Source organism: Papio anubis, chromosome 3 (genome assembly GCF_008728515.1).
Source record: "Papio anubis isolate 15944 chromosome 3, Panubis1.0, whole genome shotgun sequence".
Lineage (NCBI taxonomy): Eukaryota > Metazoa > Chordata > Mammalia > Primates > Cercopithecidae > Papio > Papio anubis.
This window is the reverse complement of record NC_044978.1, coordinates 160,428,913-160,449,209: the sequence shown is the minus strand read 5'-3', so window position 1 is coordinate 160,449,209 and position 20,297 is coordinate 160,428,913. Positions and strand designations below refer to the sequence as shown.

Genomic DNA, 20,297 nt, shown 5'->3' with positions numbered 1-20,297 from the left:
TGCAGTGGCGCGATCTCGGCTCACTGCAAGCTCCGCCTCCCAGGTTCACGCCATTCTCCTGCCTCAGCCTCCGAGTAGCTGGGACTACAGGTGCCCGCCACCACGCCCGGCTAGTTTTTTGTATTTTTAGTAGAGACGGGGTTTCACCATGTTAGCCCGGATGGTCTCGATCTCCTGACCTCGTGATCCACCCGCCTCGGCCTCCCAAAGTGCTGGGATTACAGGCTTGAGCCACCGCGCCCGGCCGACCATATTAATTTGATTTTTAAAGCATCTAGGCTGGGCGTGGTGGCTTATGCCTGTAATCCCAGCACTTTCTGAGGCCAAGGCGGGAGGATTGCTTGAGCCCAGGAGTTGGAGACCAGCCTGGGCAACATTGTGAGATGCCTGTCTCTATTTTTTAAAATACTCTATGAAAAGCAAAGCATGTAATTGGAGTTAAATTAATTTTTTCTGCTCTCTCTCCTCTCTTTGCTAAACAGCTTCATTGAGATACACTTCACACACCATATAATTCACTCACCTAAAGTGCAAATTCAGTGGTTTATAGTATATTCAGAGTTGTGCAGCCACCAACATAATCAACTTTGAAGACTTTTATCACTTCAAATGAAGTCCTATATCCTTTCACAGTTATCCCCACATACACACTGCCTGGCCCTAGACAGTCATTAGTCTTCTGTCTCTATAGATTTGCCTTTTCTGGACATTTTAGAATCCCACAATACAAGATCTTTCATTTAGCACGTTTTCAAGGTACATCCGTGTTATAGTGTGTTTCATACTTTATGTCTTTAAAAACTAATAGTATCCTATTTTCTAGATATATCACATTTTTTTCTTCATCAGTTGATGGACATTTGCATTGCTTCTACTATGAATAATGGTGCCATGAACATTTATGTTTTTGTATGGACATGTTTTCGGTTCTCTTAAGTTAGGTGTACTCTTAGGTGTACTAAGAGTAGAATTGTTGGGTCATATAGTAACTCTATCGTTACCCTTTGGGGAACTGTTAGGTTGCTTTTTAAAATGGTTACATCATTTTACATTCCCACCATCAATGTATGAGGGTTTCAATTTTCCACATCCTTGTCAAGACTTGTCATTTTCTGTCTTTTTGCTTATTGCCACACTAGTGGGTGTGAAATGGTATCTCATTGTGGTTTTGATTTGCTTTTTCCACGATGGCTAATGATACTGAATATTTTCTTATGTGTTGAATAGTCATTTGCTTTGGATAAATCTTTGGATAAATGTGTATTCAGATCTTTTGCCCATTTTTAATTGAACGATTTGTCTTTTTATTATCCAGGTTTTTTGGTTTTTTTTTTTGAGACGGAGTCTCGCTCTGTCGCCCAGGCTGGAGTGCAGTGGCCGGATCTCAGCTCACTGCAAGCTCCGCCTCCCGGGTTCACGCCATTCTCCTGCCTCAGCCTCCCGAGTAGCTGGGACTACAGGCGCCCGCCACCTCGCCCGCCTAGTTTTTTGTATTTTTTAGTAGAGACGGGGTTTCACCGTGTTAGGCAGGATGGTTTCGATATCCTGACCTCGTGATCCACCCGTCTCGGCCTCCCAAAGTGCTGGGATTACAGGCTTGAGCCACCGCGCCCGGCAATGATCTCTTTCTCAGAAGTTATTTTTCAGTACCTAAATTATCTTTTTTTCTTTTGCCTAGATTCTGCATTTCATTGCTTATTTCGGAAAGTTGGAAAGTATCATGCAAATACAGATATAGCTATGCTAGTTAAAAATAAAATACTCAGTGTTTGCTGGTGAAGGAAAATATGATGCTACGTAGGTAAAACTGCTTGATGAAAATCAGATTTGCATTTCAGAAGAACATTTCTGGAGAACTTTAGGCTTGAGAAAAGCAGAAGCCAAATGCTTCTCCCAGACGACAGTTTATAACTCTTACTGAAGTCAAAAGTTATTCTGAGGGTAAAATCTAGGCCACGTGTTTGGAAAGCTGGAAGAAAAAAAACACCATGCATCAATTTCTAAATTTTTCCAAAGTACTTAGATGAAAAATGATTTGTAGTTAAGATCTTAAGAAATGTTTTTATCCATTAGTGAAATATTAATAACACCTTAATATAATTTATTAACCATCCTTTTACAGGATGCTAATCATGACAGAATTTAGTCATGAAAATAATAATTTAAGTAGCAAAAGCACAGGGTAATTATAGTTATAGTATTTATAAGAGTTACAGTATTTAACATGGAGTCGAACATTCCTTTAAATAGAGTTTCTCTAGGCCAGGCGCGGTGGCTTACGGTTGTAATCCTAGCACTTTGGGAGGCCGAGGCGGACAGATCATGAGGTCAGGAGATGGAGACCAACCTGGCTAACACGATGAAACCCCGTCTCTACTAAAAATACAAAAATTTAGCCGGGCGTGGTGGCGGGCGCCTGTAGCCCCAGCAACTCGGGAGGCTGAAGCAGGAGAATGGCGTGAACCCGGGTGGCGGAGCTTGCAGTGAGCCGAGATCGCGCCACTGCACTCCAGCCTGGGCGACAGAGCAAGACTCCACCTCAAAAAAAAAAAAAAAAAAAAAAAAAAAAAATAGAGTTTCTCTAATGCATTTTACAAATGAAATACATCATTATTAGATTGAGATAAAACTTTTCAGACAGATCTATTGTATCAAACAAAGTATGTACTCAATATTTATTAATAGCATGATTAGAAATAATCTTAGAAACTTTTTTCTTGCAGTAATTTCACAAGTTGCTTCTTTTAAATTCCCACATGTTGAGATAATGACAATAACATTTTAAAAAACTAATTAAAATAAAAAAATTAACCTAATTATAGCAGCAACTATTGAAAGAGACAATGTACAACTTTGCTTTTGATGTTCAAAGGGATTATCAGTTAGCTATCTTTCACAAAGCTACGTACTTAACAAGATGTGAATTGTTTGGTATATTACTATTTGTCAATGCTTAAATAAACAGGTTCCAAAGTAGGTCTTCTTAGTCCTTAGTGTGGTCTGGACAAGAGTGCTAGCCACAAAGGTTATATCTACAAGTTGTTTCTTATCATTACACTATCTCTGACACCAAGCAATAGAGATGCAAAGAGTGAAACCTTTCCGGTAGGCTTTCTTTGAAAAAGCGATAAAGGCCATCTGTGTTCAAGGTTAATAGTAACACAGGCCAGAGAAGAAAATAAAGGGATCTTTTTTTCTGTTCTATTGATTTCCTATGTAACCACAGTCAAATTTTTAAAAAGAAATATGCCAACCAAAATTACATACCATGATTGTATTTAGGATTCTTTCAATTTATTATCCCCATAATTATCTAATTGGTTTTTTTTTTTTTTTTGAGACAGAGTCTTGTGCTGTCACCCAGGCTGGAGTGCAGTGGCGTAATCATGGCTCACTCGCAGCCTTGGCCTCCTGGGCTTAGCCTCTTGAGTAGCTGGGACTACAGGTGCATGCCACTACTCCCGGCTAATTTTTGTATTTCTTTGTAGAGATGGGGTTGTCCTACGTTGCCCAGGCTGGTCTCAAACTCCTGGGCACAAGCGATCCTCCTGTCTTGGCCTCCCAAAGAGCTGGGATTACAGGCGTGAGCCACCGTGCCCTGTGATTATCTAATTTGATTCATGCAACAAACCTCTAATGCAGGTATTATTAGTCCATCTGATAGATAAGAAAACTGAACATGGGTATGGGTTAAATAATTTCCTAAGAAATTTATTGAGTGCCTACTATGTACCTATTTTGTTATTGTTGAGTAATACCTCAATTAATTATCAAAGCAACCCTATGCAATAGGTTTCATAGTCCCCTTTTGCAGGTGAGGAAAAATAAACTTGCTCAAACTTGGGCATTTGGTTAGTGGTGGAAGTACTAGTGGTGAAGCTAGTTCAATGTTCTTTCATTCATACCCCAGCTGCTTTTTAAAAACTATAATGTTTAACACTGGCTTAATACAGAACCCAAAACCACTGCAATATGTGATGCATGACAAACAGGGAAGGTTTAGGAAATAAAAATTTAAGTATATTCCCTTATAAACAGATAACTGGAATTTTATTATTCATATGGCCTTGTCATTTCTTGTGCAGGTAGTGTTAACTGGCTTTAACTTGTTCATGTTATAAAAAGAACAAAATCTATCAATCACACACGGAAACATTTTCCTCCAATTACATTAGCTACAAAAACTTCTGACAAATTATTAGATTTGTACACATTCTTTTCACCAAATGTGCATTTGATTCCATTCACATTCCACATCACTAGCGTAAATGGCCTATTCATTTTCTTGCTTTACCTTCTTAAACTGCTGCACATATTAACAAGCTAAGCAAAACTTACCCCAGGTCTGCAAAAATCTCAAATTGCCAGGGCCAAAGAATCCTGTGAAAAATTAAACACAATTGGACAGAAAACGGTGAATATTTATTTTTGTTTCTCAAGTTCTCCCGAAGCCATGATTCATTTTCAGTGTTCTATTTCTTTTAATCCTGGAGTTCGAGCTTATTTTCTGTATAGAATTGCAGAGTCTGATGGAATCCTTGGCACTCTTTCAATCTCCTGTACATTTTATTAACCTTGGTGAACACATGGTAGAAAATGATAGGGATAATGTTATGAATATAAGAGAAGCATAAAGATGAACAAAAAAACATGAGTTAAACATTTGTAGAGTGAGCGGCTCCTAGTTTCTAACATAAGCTATCAGTAGGGCTATCTTAGGCACAGAGCACCTGCACAATCTGATAACAAGAAACCCTACTTTGTATCCTCAGAGGCTCCTATCGGCTATCTACAGAGGGTTTCCCAAACATTTTGTACATGTGATCCTCTTGGAAATTAAATAACAATAATAATATTATCATTTCTGAGTGGGATATGAGAAAAAAATGAATTAACACCAATCAAGATAAAATCATGACTATATTTGCCTATTTTAACATTTTTCTTTTCTTTTCTTTTTTTTTTTTTGAGACAGAGAGTCTTGCTCTGTCACCCAGGTTGGAGTGCAATGCCATGATCTTGGCTCACTGTAACCTCTGCCTCCTGGGCTCAAGTGATTCTCCTGCCTCAGCCTCCTGAGTAGCTGCGATTACAGGCGCTGCCAATGCACCCAGTTAATTTTTGTATTTTCAGTAGAGACAAGGTTTCCCCATGTTGGCCAGGCTGGTCTCGAACTCCTGACCTCACGTGATCCACCTGCCTCAGGTTCCCAAAGTGCTGGGATTATAGGCTTGAGCCACGGTGCCCGATTGACATGGATTTTTGAAGTATGGCCATTTTGACATGCTTTGCAAGAATTTTGATGAGATGAATCCAAGTTATGGACTTGTTGAATAACGATAAAAACTAATACTACTATAATGATTGTGTTATAGCGCTGTTCTATGTACTTAAAACAGTAATACTTTGAATTGTGACGATCCTATGAATTAGAAGCTACAATCTCCATTTTATAGGTGAAGAAACTGAGGCACTGACAAGTTAAAAAACTTATCTAAGATCACACAGCTAGCAATGTTGAAATGCATCACTGTGGGGCCAGGTGCGGTGGCTCACACCTGTAATCCTAGCACTTTGGGAGGTTGAGGTGGGAGGATCACTTGAGGTCAGGAGTTGGAAACCAGCCTGGCCAACATGATGAATTCCTATCCCTACTAAAAATACAAAAAAATTAGCCAGGCATGGTGGCAGGCAGCTGTAATCCCAGCTACTTGGGAGGCTAAGGCAGGAGAATTGCTTGAACCCAGGAGGCGGAGGTTGCAGTGAGCCGAGATTGTGACACTGCACCCCAGCCTGGGTGACAGAGACTCTGTCTCAAAAAAAAAAAAAAAAAAAAAAAAGGTGTCACTGTGTTTAAACCACCACAGCAAACTGTAATATCCACCTCTCATGAGCCACTAGCTGCTTCACATGCCTTTGGATACACACCTAGGGGCTCCCAAACACATCCCTTTTACTATTTAAGTATTTCTTTTATTGATTTTTTAAAAAGAAACTATGTGCCATCACTCCCTTTAGTGATAAAGTGCCCGAGAAAGGTTATACTCAAGTTCTGTATCAAAGAATGATTCTCCCTGGGTGCAGTGACTCACACCTATAATCCTAGCATTTTGTGAGGCCAAGGTGGGAGGGTCTCTTGAGCCCAGGAGTTCAAAGCTGCAATGAGCTTTGATTGCACTACTGCACTACAGCCTGAGCAACAGAGCAAGACCTTATCTTTAAAAAAAAAAAAAAAAAAAAATTATTAAAGCTCGGTTCATGGACAATTTGCATCAGAATCTCTGAGCACCCTGCTATAAATGCTTCAGTCCAGATTTACTCATTTAGCATCTTAGGGAGTGGGACTCAGGTCCTTAATTGATTTTGATGCCCACTGAGTTCTGAGGGCCACAGCTCTACCAGGCCCTTCTTATGACCCTGCTTAGAATGCCTTTCCCTATTCTATGTGCATCAACCCCCCACCTGGAGTCCCCCTGAATAGCAGATGCTCTTTCACACCTCAGAGCCTGAACATGCTGTTTCCTGTGCTTGTCATGCTTCCTCCTATTCTTGTCTTCTGAACTCCCACTGTAGTAAGTCAGCTCCCAAGTCATCTCTGCAAAGACTGGGCCCATGAGGCAAGACTTAGGTCTTCCTTCATTGTACCCCTAAGCTGTTGAACTCTTTTATCTCTTTCCTATCATAGAATTCCACTGCAACTGGTCTGTGTATTCTTTTAGACAGGGAGTCCTTGGAGGTTGGGTTCTTTGTGTTGTCTATTTTTGTAAAATACCAAGATGATGCCTGACCTGTGGTGGTAGGTACTCTAAACATGCTCTTTGAATGAACCATGAGGCAGTTCTGCTGTTTTAATTCTACCAAGATGATAGGTAACATACATAACTTTTTCTGTGTGTGTATGACAGGTGACAGGGTCTCTCTCTCTCTCTCCCAGGCTGGAGTGCAGTGGTGCAATCACAGCTCATTGCAGCCTCAACTTCAGGGGCTCAAGCAATCCTCCCACCTCAGTCTCCTGAGTAGCTGGGACTACAGGCATATGCCACCATGCCCAGCTAATTTTTGTATTTTTTGTTGAGACAGAGTCTTACTATATTGTCCAGGCTGGTCTTAAACTCCTGGGCTCAAGTGATCTGCCTGTCTTAGCCTCCCAAAGTGCTGGGATTACAAGCATGAGCCACCAAGCCGGAACCATAACTTCTTTTAGAAAATAATTCTAGGCCTGGTGCGGTGGCTCATACCTGTAATCCTAGCACTTTGGGAGGGCGAGGCAGGCGGATCACCTGAGGTCGGGAGTTTGAGATCAGCCTGACCAAAAGGGGGAAACCTCGTCTCTACTAAAAATACACACACACACACACACACACACACAAAATTAACAGAGCATGGTGGCATGTACCTGTAATCCCAGCTACTCGGGAGGCCGAGGTAGAAGAATCGCTTGAACCTGGGAGGCGGAGGTTGTGGTGAGCCAAGATTGCACCAATGCACTCCAGCCTGGGCAACAAGAGTAAAACTTCGTCCCAATAAATAAATAAATAAATAAAAATAATTCTACTAAAGTAGAAGAAAGCAAACAATTTTATTTGGTAACGTTTTGTCTTCTGGCACATTTATTCCATTTCTTTCTTTTCCCGCCTTTTTATGTTTTATATTTATAGGAAATATATGTACATGGTACAAAATTCAAAGGATCCAAGATAGTAGACTCTGTGAGGAAAGCCACTCTCTCACCTACATCATCCAACTGTAGAGTCCCTTATAGGAAGGCAGTCATTCTTACAATTTCTAGTTATAGTGTCCTTCCAGAGACATTTTAGACACATATAGGCAAATAAGTGTGTGTATATATATATATATATATATATATATCACTGTTTTGCAGTGTTTTAAACTTTGTGATCTTTTCGCAAAAGTACATAAAAAGCAGCCTCTGCTTATTAATAAATACACTCTTTCATTCTTTGAATATATAATTTAAAAAAGACATCTCTTGATGTTTGTTATCAGTATTTTTTTTTTCACCATCAATGATGCTGCAAAATATAGGTAATTTTACATGTGTGGACATATTCATAGGATAAACTTCTAGAAATGGAATTGTAGGATGAACAAGTAGTGACAAATTTTGCCACATGGTTTCCGATATGCTTTGGATCTGTCTCCACCCAAATCTTAGGTCCAATTGTAACCCCCAATGTTGGAGGTGGGGCCTGGTGGGAGGTGATTGGATCGTGGGGGTGGATTTTCTTCTTGGTGATGTTTTCCAGATAGTGAGTGAGTTCTCGTGAGATCTGGTCATTTAAAAGTATGTGGCACCTCCCCTCCCCGCCTTGGTCCTGCTTCTCCCATCTAAGTCACCTGCTCCTGCTTTGCTGTCTGCCATGAGTAAAAGCTCCCTGAAGCCTCCCCAGAAGCAGATGCTGTCATACGTCCTGTACAGCCTGCGGAACCGTGAGCCAATGAAACCTCTTTTCTTTATTACCCAGTCTTAGGTATCTCTTTTTTTTTTTTCTCAAGACGGAGTCTCACTCTGTTGCCCAGGCTGGAGTGCAGTGGCGTGGTCTCGGCTCACTGCAAGCTCCGCCTCCCGAGTTCACACCATTCTCCTGCCTCAGCCTCCCAAGTATCTGGGACTACAGACGCCCACTACCATGCCCAGCTAATTTTTTGTATTTTTAGTAGAGATGGGGTTTCACCGTGTTAGTCAGGATGGTCTTGATCTCCTGATCTCATGATCTGCCCACCTCGGCCTCCCAAAGTGCTGGGATTACAGGCGTGAGCCACCACACCTGGCAGGTATCTCTTTACAGCAGTGCAAGAACAGACTAATATAGTTTCCACAGATATTACATCCACTTTCACTCCCACTAGCAACTCATGAAGATATCTATTTATGCCAGGAGCAGTGGCTCACACCTGTAATCCCAGCACTTTGGGAGGTCGAGGAGGGCACATCACGAGGTCAGGAGATCGAGACCATGCTGGTCAACATGGTGAAACCCCATCTCTACTAAAAATACAAAAATTAGCCGGGTGTGGTGGCAGATGCCTGTAATCCAGCTATTCAGGAGGCTGAGGCAGGAGAACTGCTTGAACCCGGGAGGGGGAGGTTGCAGTGCGCTGAGATCACACCACTGCACTCCAGCCTGGGTGACAGAGCAAGACTCTGTCTCAAAAAATATATATATACACATATATATCAAAAATATATATATATACATATATATATATATCAGAGGAACCCACCCCCAGTATTTCAACATAGGTTCTTTCTATTTTCCCTAAGTGTTGGCCAATCTGAGAAATAAAGAGAAAGAGTACAAAGACAGGAATTTTACAGCTGGGCTGCCGGGGGTGACATTACATATTGGTAGGTCTGTGATGCCCCACCTGAGCTGCAAAACCAGCAAGTTTTTATTAAGGATTTCAAAAGGGGAGGGGGTGTATGAACAGGGAGTTGATCACAAAGATCACATGCTTCAAAGGGCAAAAAGGAGAACAAAGATCACATGCTTCTGAGGAAATAGGACAAGGACAAAAGCAAAGATCACAAGGCAAAGGGCAAAATTAGAATTACTGATGAGAGTCTATGCTCAGCTGTGCACATATTGTCTATTTAAGACAAACATCTTAAACAACAGAAAACAGGGTTCAAGAGCAGAGAACCGTTGGGACCTCAAATTTACCAAGGCTGAATTTTTTCCTCCACCCTAATAAGCATGAGGTACCGCAGGAGACCAGGGAGTATTTCAGTCTTTATTTCAACCACATAAGACAGACATTCCCAGAGTGGCCGTTTATAGACCTCCCCCGAGGAATGCAATTCTTTTCCCAGGGTATTAATTATCAATATTCCATGCTAGGAAAAAGCAACTTAGCGACAGCTCTCCTACTTGCATGTCCATTTATAGGCTCTGCAAGCAGGGGTGTAAATATGGCTGTTTTGCCCGGACTCCTGCAGGCAGTCAGACCTTATAGTTGTCTTCCCTAAATTCAAAATCGCTAAAATCGCTGTTGTTTTTTTTTTTGTTTTTTGAGACGGAGTCTTGCTCTGTCACCCAGGCTGGAGTGCAGTGGCTCGGATCTCAGCTCACTGCAAGCTCCTCCTCTCCTGGTTCACCATTCTCCTGCCTCAGCTCCCTAGCTGGGATTACAGGCACCACCACTGGCCTGCTGTTTGTATTTTAGTAGAGATGGGGTTTCACCTGTTAGCCAGGATGGTCTCGACCTCCCTGACCTCGTGATCCACCCGCCTCGGCCTCCCAAAGTGCTGGGATTACAGACTTGAGCCACTGTACCGCCTATTCTGTTTTTTTTCAAGGTACTGATTTCACATTTTTCAAAACATATGTTTTACAATCAATTTGTGCAATAGTGGTCCTGAGGCACTTACACTCAATGTAAGATAACAGGATTAAGAGATGTTAGACAGGCATAAGAAATACAAGAGTATTATTAGGGAAGGGATTAAATGTCCATGAAAATCTTCAAATTTGGCCGGTACAAGTGGCTCAAGCCTGTAATCCTAGCACTTTGGGAGGCCGAGACGCGATCACAAGGTCAGGAGATCGAGACCATCCTGGCTAACACGGTGAAACCCGCCTCTACTAAAAATACAAAAAAAAACTAGCTGGGCGCAGGTGGCGGCGCCTCGTAGTCCCAGCCACTGGGAGGCTTGAGGCAGGAGAATGGAAGGGAACCCGAGGCGGAGCTTGCAGTGAGCTGATCCGCCACTGCACTCCAGCCTGGGCGACAGAGCCAGACCGGCCTCAAAAAAAAAAAAAAAAAAAAAAAAAAGAAATCTTCAAAATTTATGTTCCTCTGCTGCGGCTCCAGCTGCTCCCTCTGTTTAGGCTCCCTGACTTCTCGCTATATATATATGAAGGTCACGCGCAATACCATATATAGCTGGCTAATGGTGTTTTCATTGTTGTTTTTTCTCTGAAGATCTAAAATGGAGAGTAAAGGAAACTCTTAAAGTTAGGTGCAGCCTCACCTACTGGTCCAACCCGGAAGTTTTTTTTTTTTTTCCAAAAAACCAACACAGGTGGTTGCTCCATAGGCCTTTTTCTCCTCCCTAGGCAGGCTGGTACTGGGGTACTCATTGCTAGTCTAGTCCCAATATTGTTTTGAACCATAGGAGGCTTAGTCTTCAGAATCATTTTTACTCTGCCCTAAAGTGGAAGACACCCCATTCATTCTACAAATACGATGCACCAGGCATTGTTCCAGAAACTAAAGCTTGAATAATGAACTAAATAGACAAAAGTCCTTACCCTCATTAAGATTACATTACGATGGAAGGAGGCAGATAGTAAAGACAACACACAAGTATGATAAATGTTATGTATGTTATGTTAGTTAATGATAGGTGCCATGGACAAAATCAAGCAGAAAGGGGGATAAGGAGTATGGGGGTCCCTCTTGGGAAGGGTGTCAGGGAAGGCCTCCCTGAGGAGGTGACATCAGGCAAAGACAAGAAAGGGGTGAGGGAATAAGCTATATGCGGGAAGAGCATTCCAGGTAGTGGAAAAAGCAAAGGTTTGGAGCTGAGAGTGTGCCTGGGGCATTCCAGGAACAGTAAGGAAGGCAGCCGGTGAGAGCCCACGGAGTGAGGGGTAGAGGAGGAGGTGAAGGCAGAGAGGTCAGGGAGGTTCGGCAGTAGGCAACATTGTCTAGGTCCTCATAGTGAAATGGGAAAGTCATGGAGGAGTTCCAGAGGACTACTGAGAATGCTCTATTAGCACAGACTGAGGGAAGGCAAGAATGGAAGAAGGGAGGACCAGTTAGGGAACTTCCTTAACCCAGGTGGGAAATAAGATGGGTTAGACTAGTCTAGTAGCCAAAGGGGTGTGACAGTATTTGTGACTGTGAGTATATTCTGAAGGTGGAGCCAGCAAGATTTTCCGTCCAATCGTATCTTGGGCGTGAGTGAGAAAGGAGGCAAGGACTCCAAGGTTCTTGACATCGGTGGAAGAATGGAGTTGTCCTTTCCTGAGATGGGGGAGGGATGCAGATGGAGCATGTTTTAGGGCAAAAACGGGGAGCTGTAATTACACTTGCGATTACCATGGCTTCCCAAGGTCGCTGGGGCTCTCAGAAGGTCATGATTCCAAATTAGATCAGTGGTCTGGACTAGGCCATGACTGAAATACCTTCTTGGGATGCCAGCTCCAAGGAATATGTGCACCAAAGGCTTTCTCCTCCTCCTGAGCTATCCTGTTCCAAACCAGACTTGCACTGAGATATTGCACTAAATGCTTTTAAATCTGTTTTCTGCATGAATATATAATCAAAAGAATAGGCAAACACACACACAAACACCCCTAAAACCTTGAAAACAACTTAAAAAGCTGGGTTTCCTCCTACTAGAGAACTCACTGTTCTCCAAATACCAAAATTCAATTCAACTCTACATTTGCGAGGCTGTGACATCAGCAGGAAGACACTGGTTCCTAGATAATGCCGGGCTAAGGCTAGTACAGAAACCACATCAGGGCCAATCTGAAATGTGGCTGATTGAAGAATGTAATCAGGAACTCACTGGATAAATGATCCAAAAGGAAGGGATGCATTTAAAACAGCAGTTACTATAGCACCTGCCGCAGCAATACGTAAAATGGGATACTGCAACAAAAATACGGAAAGGTGAAGGAAAGCAAAAAAGCCGTATTAGTGGGAGGAAAAAACAGAACAGAAACTGATTTGTTAGATTACTTCAAAAGGTTAAGAAGAGACTGAGAAGAAATTTTAAGAATCGTGTCCTTAAACGGGAGCAAGAATCTATACAAGGCAACAATGCAAGAGCGCAGAGCTGTTTATTTATTTATTTTTCTAACCAGCTCACAGGGCCAGCGGGTAGATTAGAAAGAAAACAACTAATTGCTAAAGTAGAGTAGCTAAGGAATCAGAACTTGTTTCAAAATAAGCGAAGTGGTGGCCAGACTAGGTGACTCAAGGCATGACTCAAACCCGACTCTGGGGGCTGTCTCTCAGCTCCCGGAGGCGGGGGGCGCGGCGTCTAACACATTTTAGGAAAGTACCAGGCTTGTGGAGGGCGACAGGAAACCTCCCCGGGAGATCGGCCTGGGGCTCCTCCTGCCCTAGAGCCTGACCTCTCACTCTCCGCACTGGGAGCGACTTCCAACCTCCTGGCTTCCCCTTCTTCCCTTCGAGGCTCCCCACCCCTTGTCTTCCATCCAGCGTCACAGGGCGTGTGCGTGTGTGCGAGACGTCGCGTCTCCTTCCCCGCCGCCCTCCGCCCCGTGCTCCCCGCCACGCGCCTTCCCGCCCCGCCTCCGCGGCGAGCCGCTCCCTTCCCACCCCGCCCGCGCCCGCCGCCCGCCGCCCGCCGCCCGCCGCCCGCCGCCCGCCTCCCGGGCACGCGCTGCACGAACAGCGCCCGGACCTGCTCTAAACAAACACCTGTCCTCCCTTGGCTCCGCGAGATTTGGAGCGAAAGCCTAGGCAACAGGGGGCACGTTCTCGCGAGGTTTAGGAAATTTCCCACGGCCGTGTTGTGTCTGAGCCGAGTAGTGGAAGGCGGTGGGAAGGAGGTGTAGCGTGAGACGCGACTGCCCGCATTGGGTGCATGCGCAGTGCCGCTCGCGCGGGCCGCGCCAATCCTGCAGCGCCTTCAGCAGGTTTCGGGCGGCGAATTCCAGTTCTCCGGGTTTTGGGGCTCCCTGCGGGAGGCAGTGCTGGATTGGGAATCTCTAGGAAAGGAAAGGGCAAAGGAGGGGAAAAATGGGGGGCTGCAGGTAGGAGGAGGGGGCGGGGTTCGGGCTCTGCACCTTGCTGTTCAATGCCCGGCGGGGCCAGGTTCTCCCGGGGGCTTCCGGGATCAGGCCGCCTGAAGCGCGATTCGGGCAGCCGGCAGCGTCTTCGGCTGTGCCAGGCCCTCGGGTGGCCCGGTTCCCTGTGCAGTAGTGGCCTCAACACACACCTGGGCTCACACACGGTGGCGGCTGCGATGGGGTCTTAGAGAGGCCATGTGGCACGCGAGCTGCAAGAGCTTTGATCAGGGCCTCTGGCCCGACTCGGAGGTGGGAGAATGTAGCTCTCAATTCCAAGGCAGTTTTCCGGAGAGAACTACTCCGCGCCCTGGCGTGTGTCTGCGAGGTGGCCATTAGGGGTGTCTTTGCCAGAGGCCTTGACTTGACCTCATTTCACACCTAAGGAGAACGCTAAGCCGAGAGAGCTCAACTGCAAAAGTTTTCCGTTTGCGGAGCTCTGGAAGGGCCTCCTTATTAGCATGGGGGTGTAATGAATGAAGACAGTTCCCGACGTGTCACTTGCCCGAACCCCAGGCACCTCTGACGCTCCTGCACCTAACGCCGAAATTAGCATAAAGGAGGCGCCCAGGGAACGTTTGAATGAATGAAAGGAGCTGGGAACCCAGAGTGAGCGGGAAGCCGCTTGGAAAACACCCATTGAGGAGGTGTTTCATCTAGGCCTGTGAAACGCGGCCCATTTTCCCAGGACCCCTCCTCCCTTCTCCTCGGCCCCGCCTCCTGACCCCTCCATTCCCCGTCCCCGTAGTAATCCCCTCCGGTTTTCCTCAGTCTCCACGTACGTCCCTCAAGGCGCGTCCCAAAACCTGGATAACCGGAGCGCTCCCCATGGACCACACGGAGGGCTCGCCCGCGGAGGAGCCGCCTGCGCATGCTCCATCGCTTGGGTAGGTTTCCAAGGGAGGCAGCGAGCAGGATCCCCTACTCTGCGGGCGGCGCGAGGCGTCTGGCTCTTCGCGGCGGCGGCGAGGGGAAAGGGAGCGCGGGGGCTGGGTGGAATCGAGGAGTGAGGAAAAAGGGAAGGGGCGGGGGAGAGGGACCAGGGAAGGCGTCGGGGGGAATCTCGCGAGGGTTGGAGTTTTGGCGAGAGTTTGTGGAAGATGGCGCCTGTTGTGACAGGGTAAGTCTGAGGGAATCGGAGCGCTGGGAACCGGGAAAGTTGCGGGCGTCTGGCAGCCCGCGGCGAGCGGCGGATTCGGGGGCCGCAGCGCGCTTGGCGTCCGGGGGCCCGCGGGGGCGGCGTCGCGTGCGCCGAGCGCGGCGGCGGCTGCGGCTGCGGCGTGTGACCGTGCGCTGCCTCTGCGCTGCCGTGGCTCGGGCTCCGGCGCGTGAGGGCGGGAGGCGGCGGCGAGGCCGGCGGGTGCGGGCGTGAGTGCGGCCGGGCGCGCGGGGCCCTCGGGCGCCGTGCCTCCCGCGCGCCTCCAGCGGGCCCTGCCTGGGGGCCCCGTGCAGCTTTGTTCCTCGCGGCCGTTGTCGCCGCCTCGCCCCGCTAGTGCCCCCGGCCCCGGGCGCTTTGTCTTTCCCCGCTGCCCCCCGCGACTCTCTACCCCCGGCCCTTTGTTTCGCCGCCTTGGGCGCTTTGTCCGACCCGTGGCGCCCCGCATCCTCTTTCCATCTCCTCCCCTCCGCTGTCCTTCCTCCCGTGCCCCTTTGTTGTGCCCCACTCTTGTCGGTAGCCCAGTGACCTGCCACAGCCCGGGCACCAGATTCCTGCCTTAATTGTTCTTCCATTGTCTTTCTCCTGTGGGTCCTCTCTCACCTTTCTCTACGGTCCTGGATCCCCCCCGAGGCGTTGTCTCCCCCATCCATGGGCTTATTCTCTCGGCACCCCCTTCCTCTCCCGTCATCGGTTGATTTATCCACTACCCCCGGTGTACGTCTGCTGAACTGTCTCAGCCCCGGGGACTCCATCTGCTGCTTCTAAGTGCACACAGACTCTACGGTTTGTTGTTGTTTTGTGGGTCTGAAAGATGCATGGGATACTTAGTTTCCTCCTCCGCACCCCTTTTTCTCGGGATTTCTCGCCCCCCCCGCCCCCCCATCGCCACCCCTTTCTTTCGGGATTAAAGCGTCTCCAATTTTCATCGCCGTCTCTTTAGTGCCGTGGGTTGTTTTGCTTGGAAACAGTAGCCCTGGAAAAAGGTCTGGTCTCTTGGTGGTTCTTGCGTCCCCCGGCCCCCGGCCCCCGCCCCCCTCCTGGTTCCTGACGGCCTAGGCCAAGGGCAGCTGTCTGTCGAAGCTTTGCATCTAGGTTGCCTGAGGATGATTGGAGGGTATCGTAGGACGGTTAGAAGGAGGCTCAAGATGTATATATGTGTTTTTCTGTTAGTGTTTGAGAATAGTTTCAGATATCCACAATGGATATTCATTTGGCGTGTGAGTAGGAGTTGAGTGAATTTCCATGTTAAAAACTTGTGAGTGTTGGGGCGGAGAATTTCAGCATTTTCTAGAAATCTGGATTTAGAATTTATCAGAAACTCCTGCCTCATAAGGAAAAGGAGAGGCATTCCGCTTGGGAATTTTATATAAATGTTTTACTTTTTCTTAATCATTAGATGGTTTACAGTTATGTGCGTTTTTGCTGCTCTGTGGATGCGTGACAACCCTTCTGTCCCATCACTGGGGTTGAAATGAGGACAGCACCGAAGAGTGCAGTTTCTGATTGATGAATACTGCTTCTAGGATCTTTGTGGAAGATATTAATCAAATGCAGTAAAAAGTATACGTAAAGATGTATATTATATATATGTAATAGCCTGTAGTGAGATTATTTTGAAGACACTTCCTAGTATTAAAGGACCCTTGAAGTGTTCTTACTGTTTTGGTAATGCTAAAAGCTTGGGGTTGTGTGAATGGGGGTGGGGGGTGTGGTGTGATGTCTTTTAATGAGTTATTCTCGTGCTAGGAATAAGAGTTATTATATTTACCAGGATTACTATGCTGAATATATTCTTCAAGAGTTTGTTTGTTTCTACTAGTTGGTCTCTACTTTTAGAAGGTATGTTACACATAAAATCATTTGGAGTGTCATTTCATTTATAAACTGAAGTTCTACAATAGTAAAGTGTTGTTTATAGAGGACATATGAGATCTACTCTAACGAGTATTGGAGCATTGGAAAGTATTTTTTTTTTTCTGGCTGTGATTAGAATTAGTAGTTTGAGTTTTAATTAATGGAAAACCATGGTTTCATGATTGATACTTAAGTTTTTTTTGTGAAAATCTGCAGTCTGGGTCGCATGAGTGGGTTTTACCAATAATCTTATGTCTCCCTTACTTGTTCTTGTACATAATGATTCTTTTGAAGGTAAAATCTTAAGCTCACTGGTTTTCTGACTGGGAGCAAAGTGTAAATACTGTGTAATAATGGAGGGTATTTTGCTCTGACTTGTACCTGTAGAATGATTACACAGACATGATAAAAGCGCTTTTACCATTTGAGTTGCGTTTTTCTTTCTAAATCGTGTAAGACTTTTACTTTGTGGTGAAATAAAACTGCTTTTAATTAAATTATAACAGCAGCATATTTCAAAATCTGGATGAGTTGTGGCTGGAGAACTTTCATTCTGAGTATTAACTATTAAAACTTTAAATTTTATTATCCATGCATATTGCTGATGGATCTGTGATTATATTTTCAGAAAACGAGACTTGCAGTATTTTCAAATCTGTACTGTTCAAAATATACACTTGTAGGCTTTAGATTTTAAGCAGTTAGATTTGTTTAAAAAATTACCTATAGTCCTATACCAACGGATTTCTGTCAATTTTTTTTTTTTAAGTGGGTAAGATCAAAATTGGTTTGGTTGAAAGGCCATTCTTGCCAGATGTAATTCATTAAATAACCTTTGGCACCCTTGATGGGTAAGGCATTAGGAAAAAATTGTTTTGTTTTTTAAGTTCTTACACATCTCATTCTTCTGTTCATTTTTAGAAATAAAATCCAGGACTTGGCTTTAAAACATTATTTTGCATTTTGCTTCCTCCTAATACTAAATTTCATGTTATTTCAACTAGGGGCAGTATTTTCTCATGGATTGACTAAAAGTTGTTATTTTTGGCATCTGGCTTTGTGATTATTTCCAAGTTACTCTACTTCCCCTGGGCCAGTTTCCTAACTGTGTAGTAAAATGGGAATTATAATAACTTGCCACATCTGCACAGGATTGCTATGCCTTAAGGTTCGCAGAGAGCATCCTTGGATGAAAACTGTGGGGAAGGTCTATGAATTGTTGCTGAAATAAACTAATGTGAAGTAGGTCATATTTTATAGGAAGTCAAATAGGAGGTTTTTAAATTATTGGCAAGACACAGTAGCAATAGTGGGATTTTTAAAAATCCCAAATATATATTATAGTATGGGTAATAAAACAGATACCTTTATTCCTGCTCCCCGTAAACTTATAGGGAGAGAGACAAGTAAAACAAATTACAGGGTGATGTGTCGTGTGTGTGTGTGTGTGTGTGTGTGTGTGTGGTGTGAAAGATTGAAGTTCTGTCAGACTCAAATGTAATAACATAAAATTATGGGATGCTTTCCTCTTGTTTTCTGCATGTAGCAATATCTTATTTATTTATTTTATTTTATTTTTTGAGACAGGGTCTCATTCTGTCATCAGGCTGGAGTTCAGTGGCGCAATCTTAGCTCACTGCAACCTCCACCTCTTGGGTTCAAGTGATCCTCCTGCCTCAGCCTCCTGAGTAGCTGGGATTACAAGCGTGCACCATCACACCTGGCTAATTTTTGTGTTTTTAGTAGATATGGGGTTTCGCCATGTTGGCCAGGCTGATCTCAAACTCCTGACCTCAAGGGATCTGCCCACCTTGGCCTCCAAAAGTGCTGGGATTACAGGGTGAGCCACCATGCCTGGCCTGCATGTAGTAATATTTAGCAAATGGTAGTACAACATGCTTTCACTGGACTCTAAGCTAAGTCTGTTAATAGCAGTGATTAATTTTAAATATGCCTTATATTTGCTAGTGCTTTGTTATTTCCTCTTAATAATTTCTAATAACCATGACTATAATTTCAGATTTGACTCTTGGCCCTAGAAAAGTGTTTTGCATTTGAGGAACACTCTGTAGATACTTATTGACTGAATGAAACCTGTTGCTTCTCTGTTCTTGGTAGATGATACCATATGCCATTTGGTTCCCAAAGCCATGATTCCTGATTCCTCTCTCACCAACCTTTACATTTAATTACTGAGAACTGATCATTTTTCCTTCTAAAAAATCTCTTGTATCTGTTTCTCTTATCCTCACTGCCACAGTTCATGCTGTCATTTCTCACCTGGTTTACTGCGACGTACTGACAGCCTGTTTCTGCTTCTCGAGTCACCACCTTTATCCAGCTTCCACATGTAGCAGAGCAGTTTTTCTAAAGAGCAAATCTGATCACTGCTTAATCTAAAAACCTTTCAATGGCTCCCCCTAGCAGCTTTCATTAAGAGAGGCAACAGAGTGGAGGGTTCTGAGCTCACATTTAGTATTTAATCTGAACTGGGTTCCAGGTCTGACTCTGGCACTTAAAACCCCTGCCACTTAAACTCCTGTAACATTGACAAGTTAATCTCTTTATCAGTTGCAAGGTAATTATTCCTAACTCAGAAAGTTGTTGTGAAGATTAAACGAAATAATGTATGAAAGCATTTAGCAGAATTCCTGGCACGTAGCAAGCGCTCAAAAGATGTTAGCTAATGTGGCACATAGGATCCTTCATAACTATTTCATTTTCATCTTCTCCAGCTGAGTTGTTTGCCATTTTCTCTCCATAATCAGTGCTCCAGTCATATTTAAGTATATTCTGCATGAGCCCAGCGGCTTAACACCTTCTTGTGTATGAAAAGTAATGGCCCTTAGTAGGTTATTTCTCAAGACTAAGGGAATATTCTAACCAGATCTGTCAGACTACATTTGGTGCCTGGCTGTATAAATACTATATATTTAATACAGTATTAAATGCTGTATGTAATTCTCTTGGAAGCATGATACTAAGTTGTAATTTTCACACCCAAATGTTGTTATTTGGTGGCAGGTAGCATTTATATTCTTACACTTAGAAGATTGTCTATCACATGATAGAGACTCAGCAAAAAGTTTTGAATGTAGGACACAGTGCTTTGAAATCTTGATGAAACATGGTTCATGTGGCACAATTTTATAATTGTGTGTTTGTATACAGTATATGTGTGTCTAATTCATATATATGTATAATTTATATATAGGTATTTGACTTTGGTTCTATAAGGAGTGATTGCGGAAGTACCCAGAAGAATTGATATTTTCAGCCACAAGCAGTCTCATAACCCCTGAGAACATTATAGCAAGGCTCTTGGGCAAAAGTTTTTGTTTTTTGATTATTAGAAAATACTACATTATATTTGTACAAAACTGACAAGTTTAAATTTCACTTTTGTTTTTTATATTGGCTGTCAGTGTTTATCAAAAGATTCCAGTATTTTTTTTTTTTTTTTTTTTTTTTGAGACGGAGTCTTGCTCTGT

General features: G+C 44.3%; 1 protein-coding gene across 5 annotated transcripts in view; it reads left to right on the top strand.

Annotated features, from left to right (window-relative positions):
• RBPJ (recombination signal binding protein for immunoglobulin kappa J region) overlaps window positions 1-20,297 on the top strand; it is a 268,573-nt gene that overhangs the window by 139,715 nt on the left and 108,561 nt on the right. The window contains exon 1 of one of the 5 annotated variants that reach the window (XM_021938343.2): window positions 14,510-14,680. The exons of 1 other annotated variant lie outside the window; for it this stretch is intronic. In XM_021938343.2, the coding sequence (XP_021794035.1) occupies window positions 14,622-14,680 (59 nt within the window). In that variant the 5' untranslated portion in view covers window positions 14,510-14,621. Of the gene's footprint in view, window positions 1-14,509; window positions 14,914-15,099; window positions 15,736-20,297 lie in introns of those variants that run through there. 3 more of the 5 variants (XM_017958623.2, XM_003898558.4, XM_031664685.1) reach the window with 3 other exon arrangements.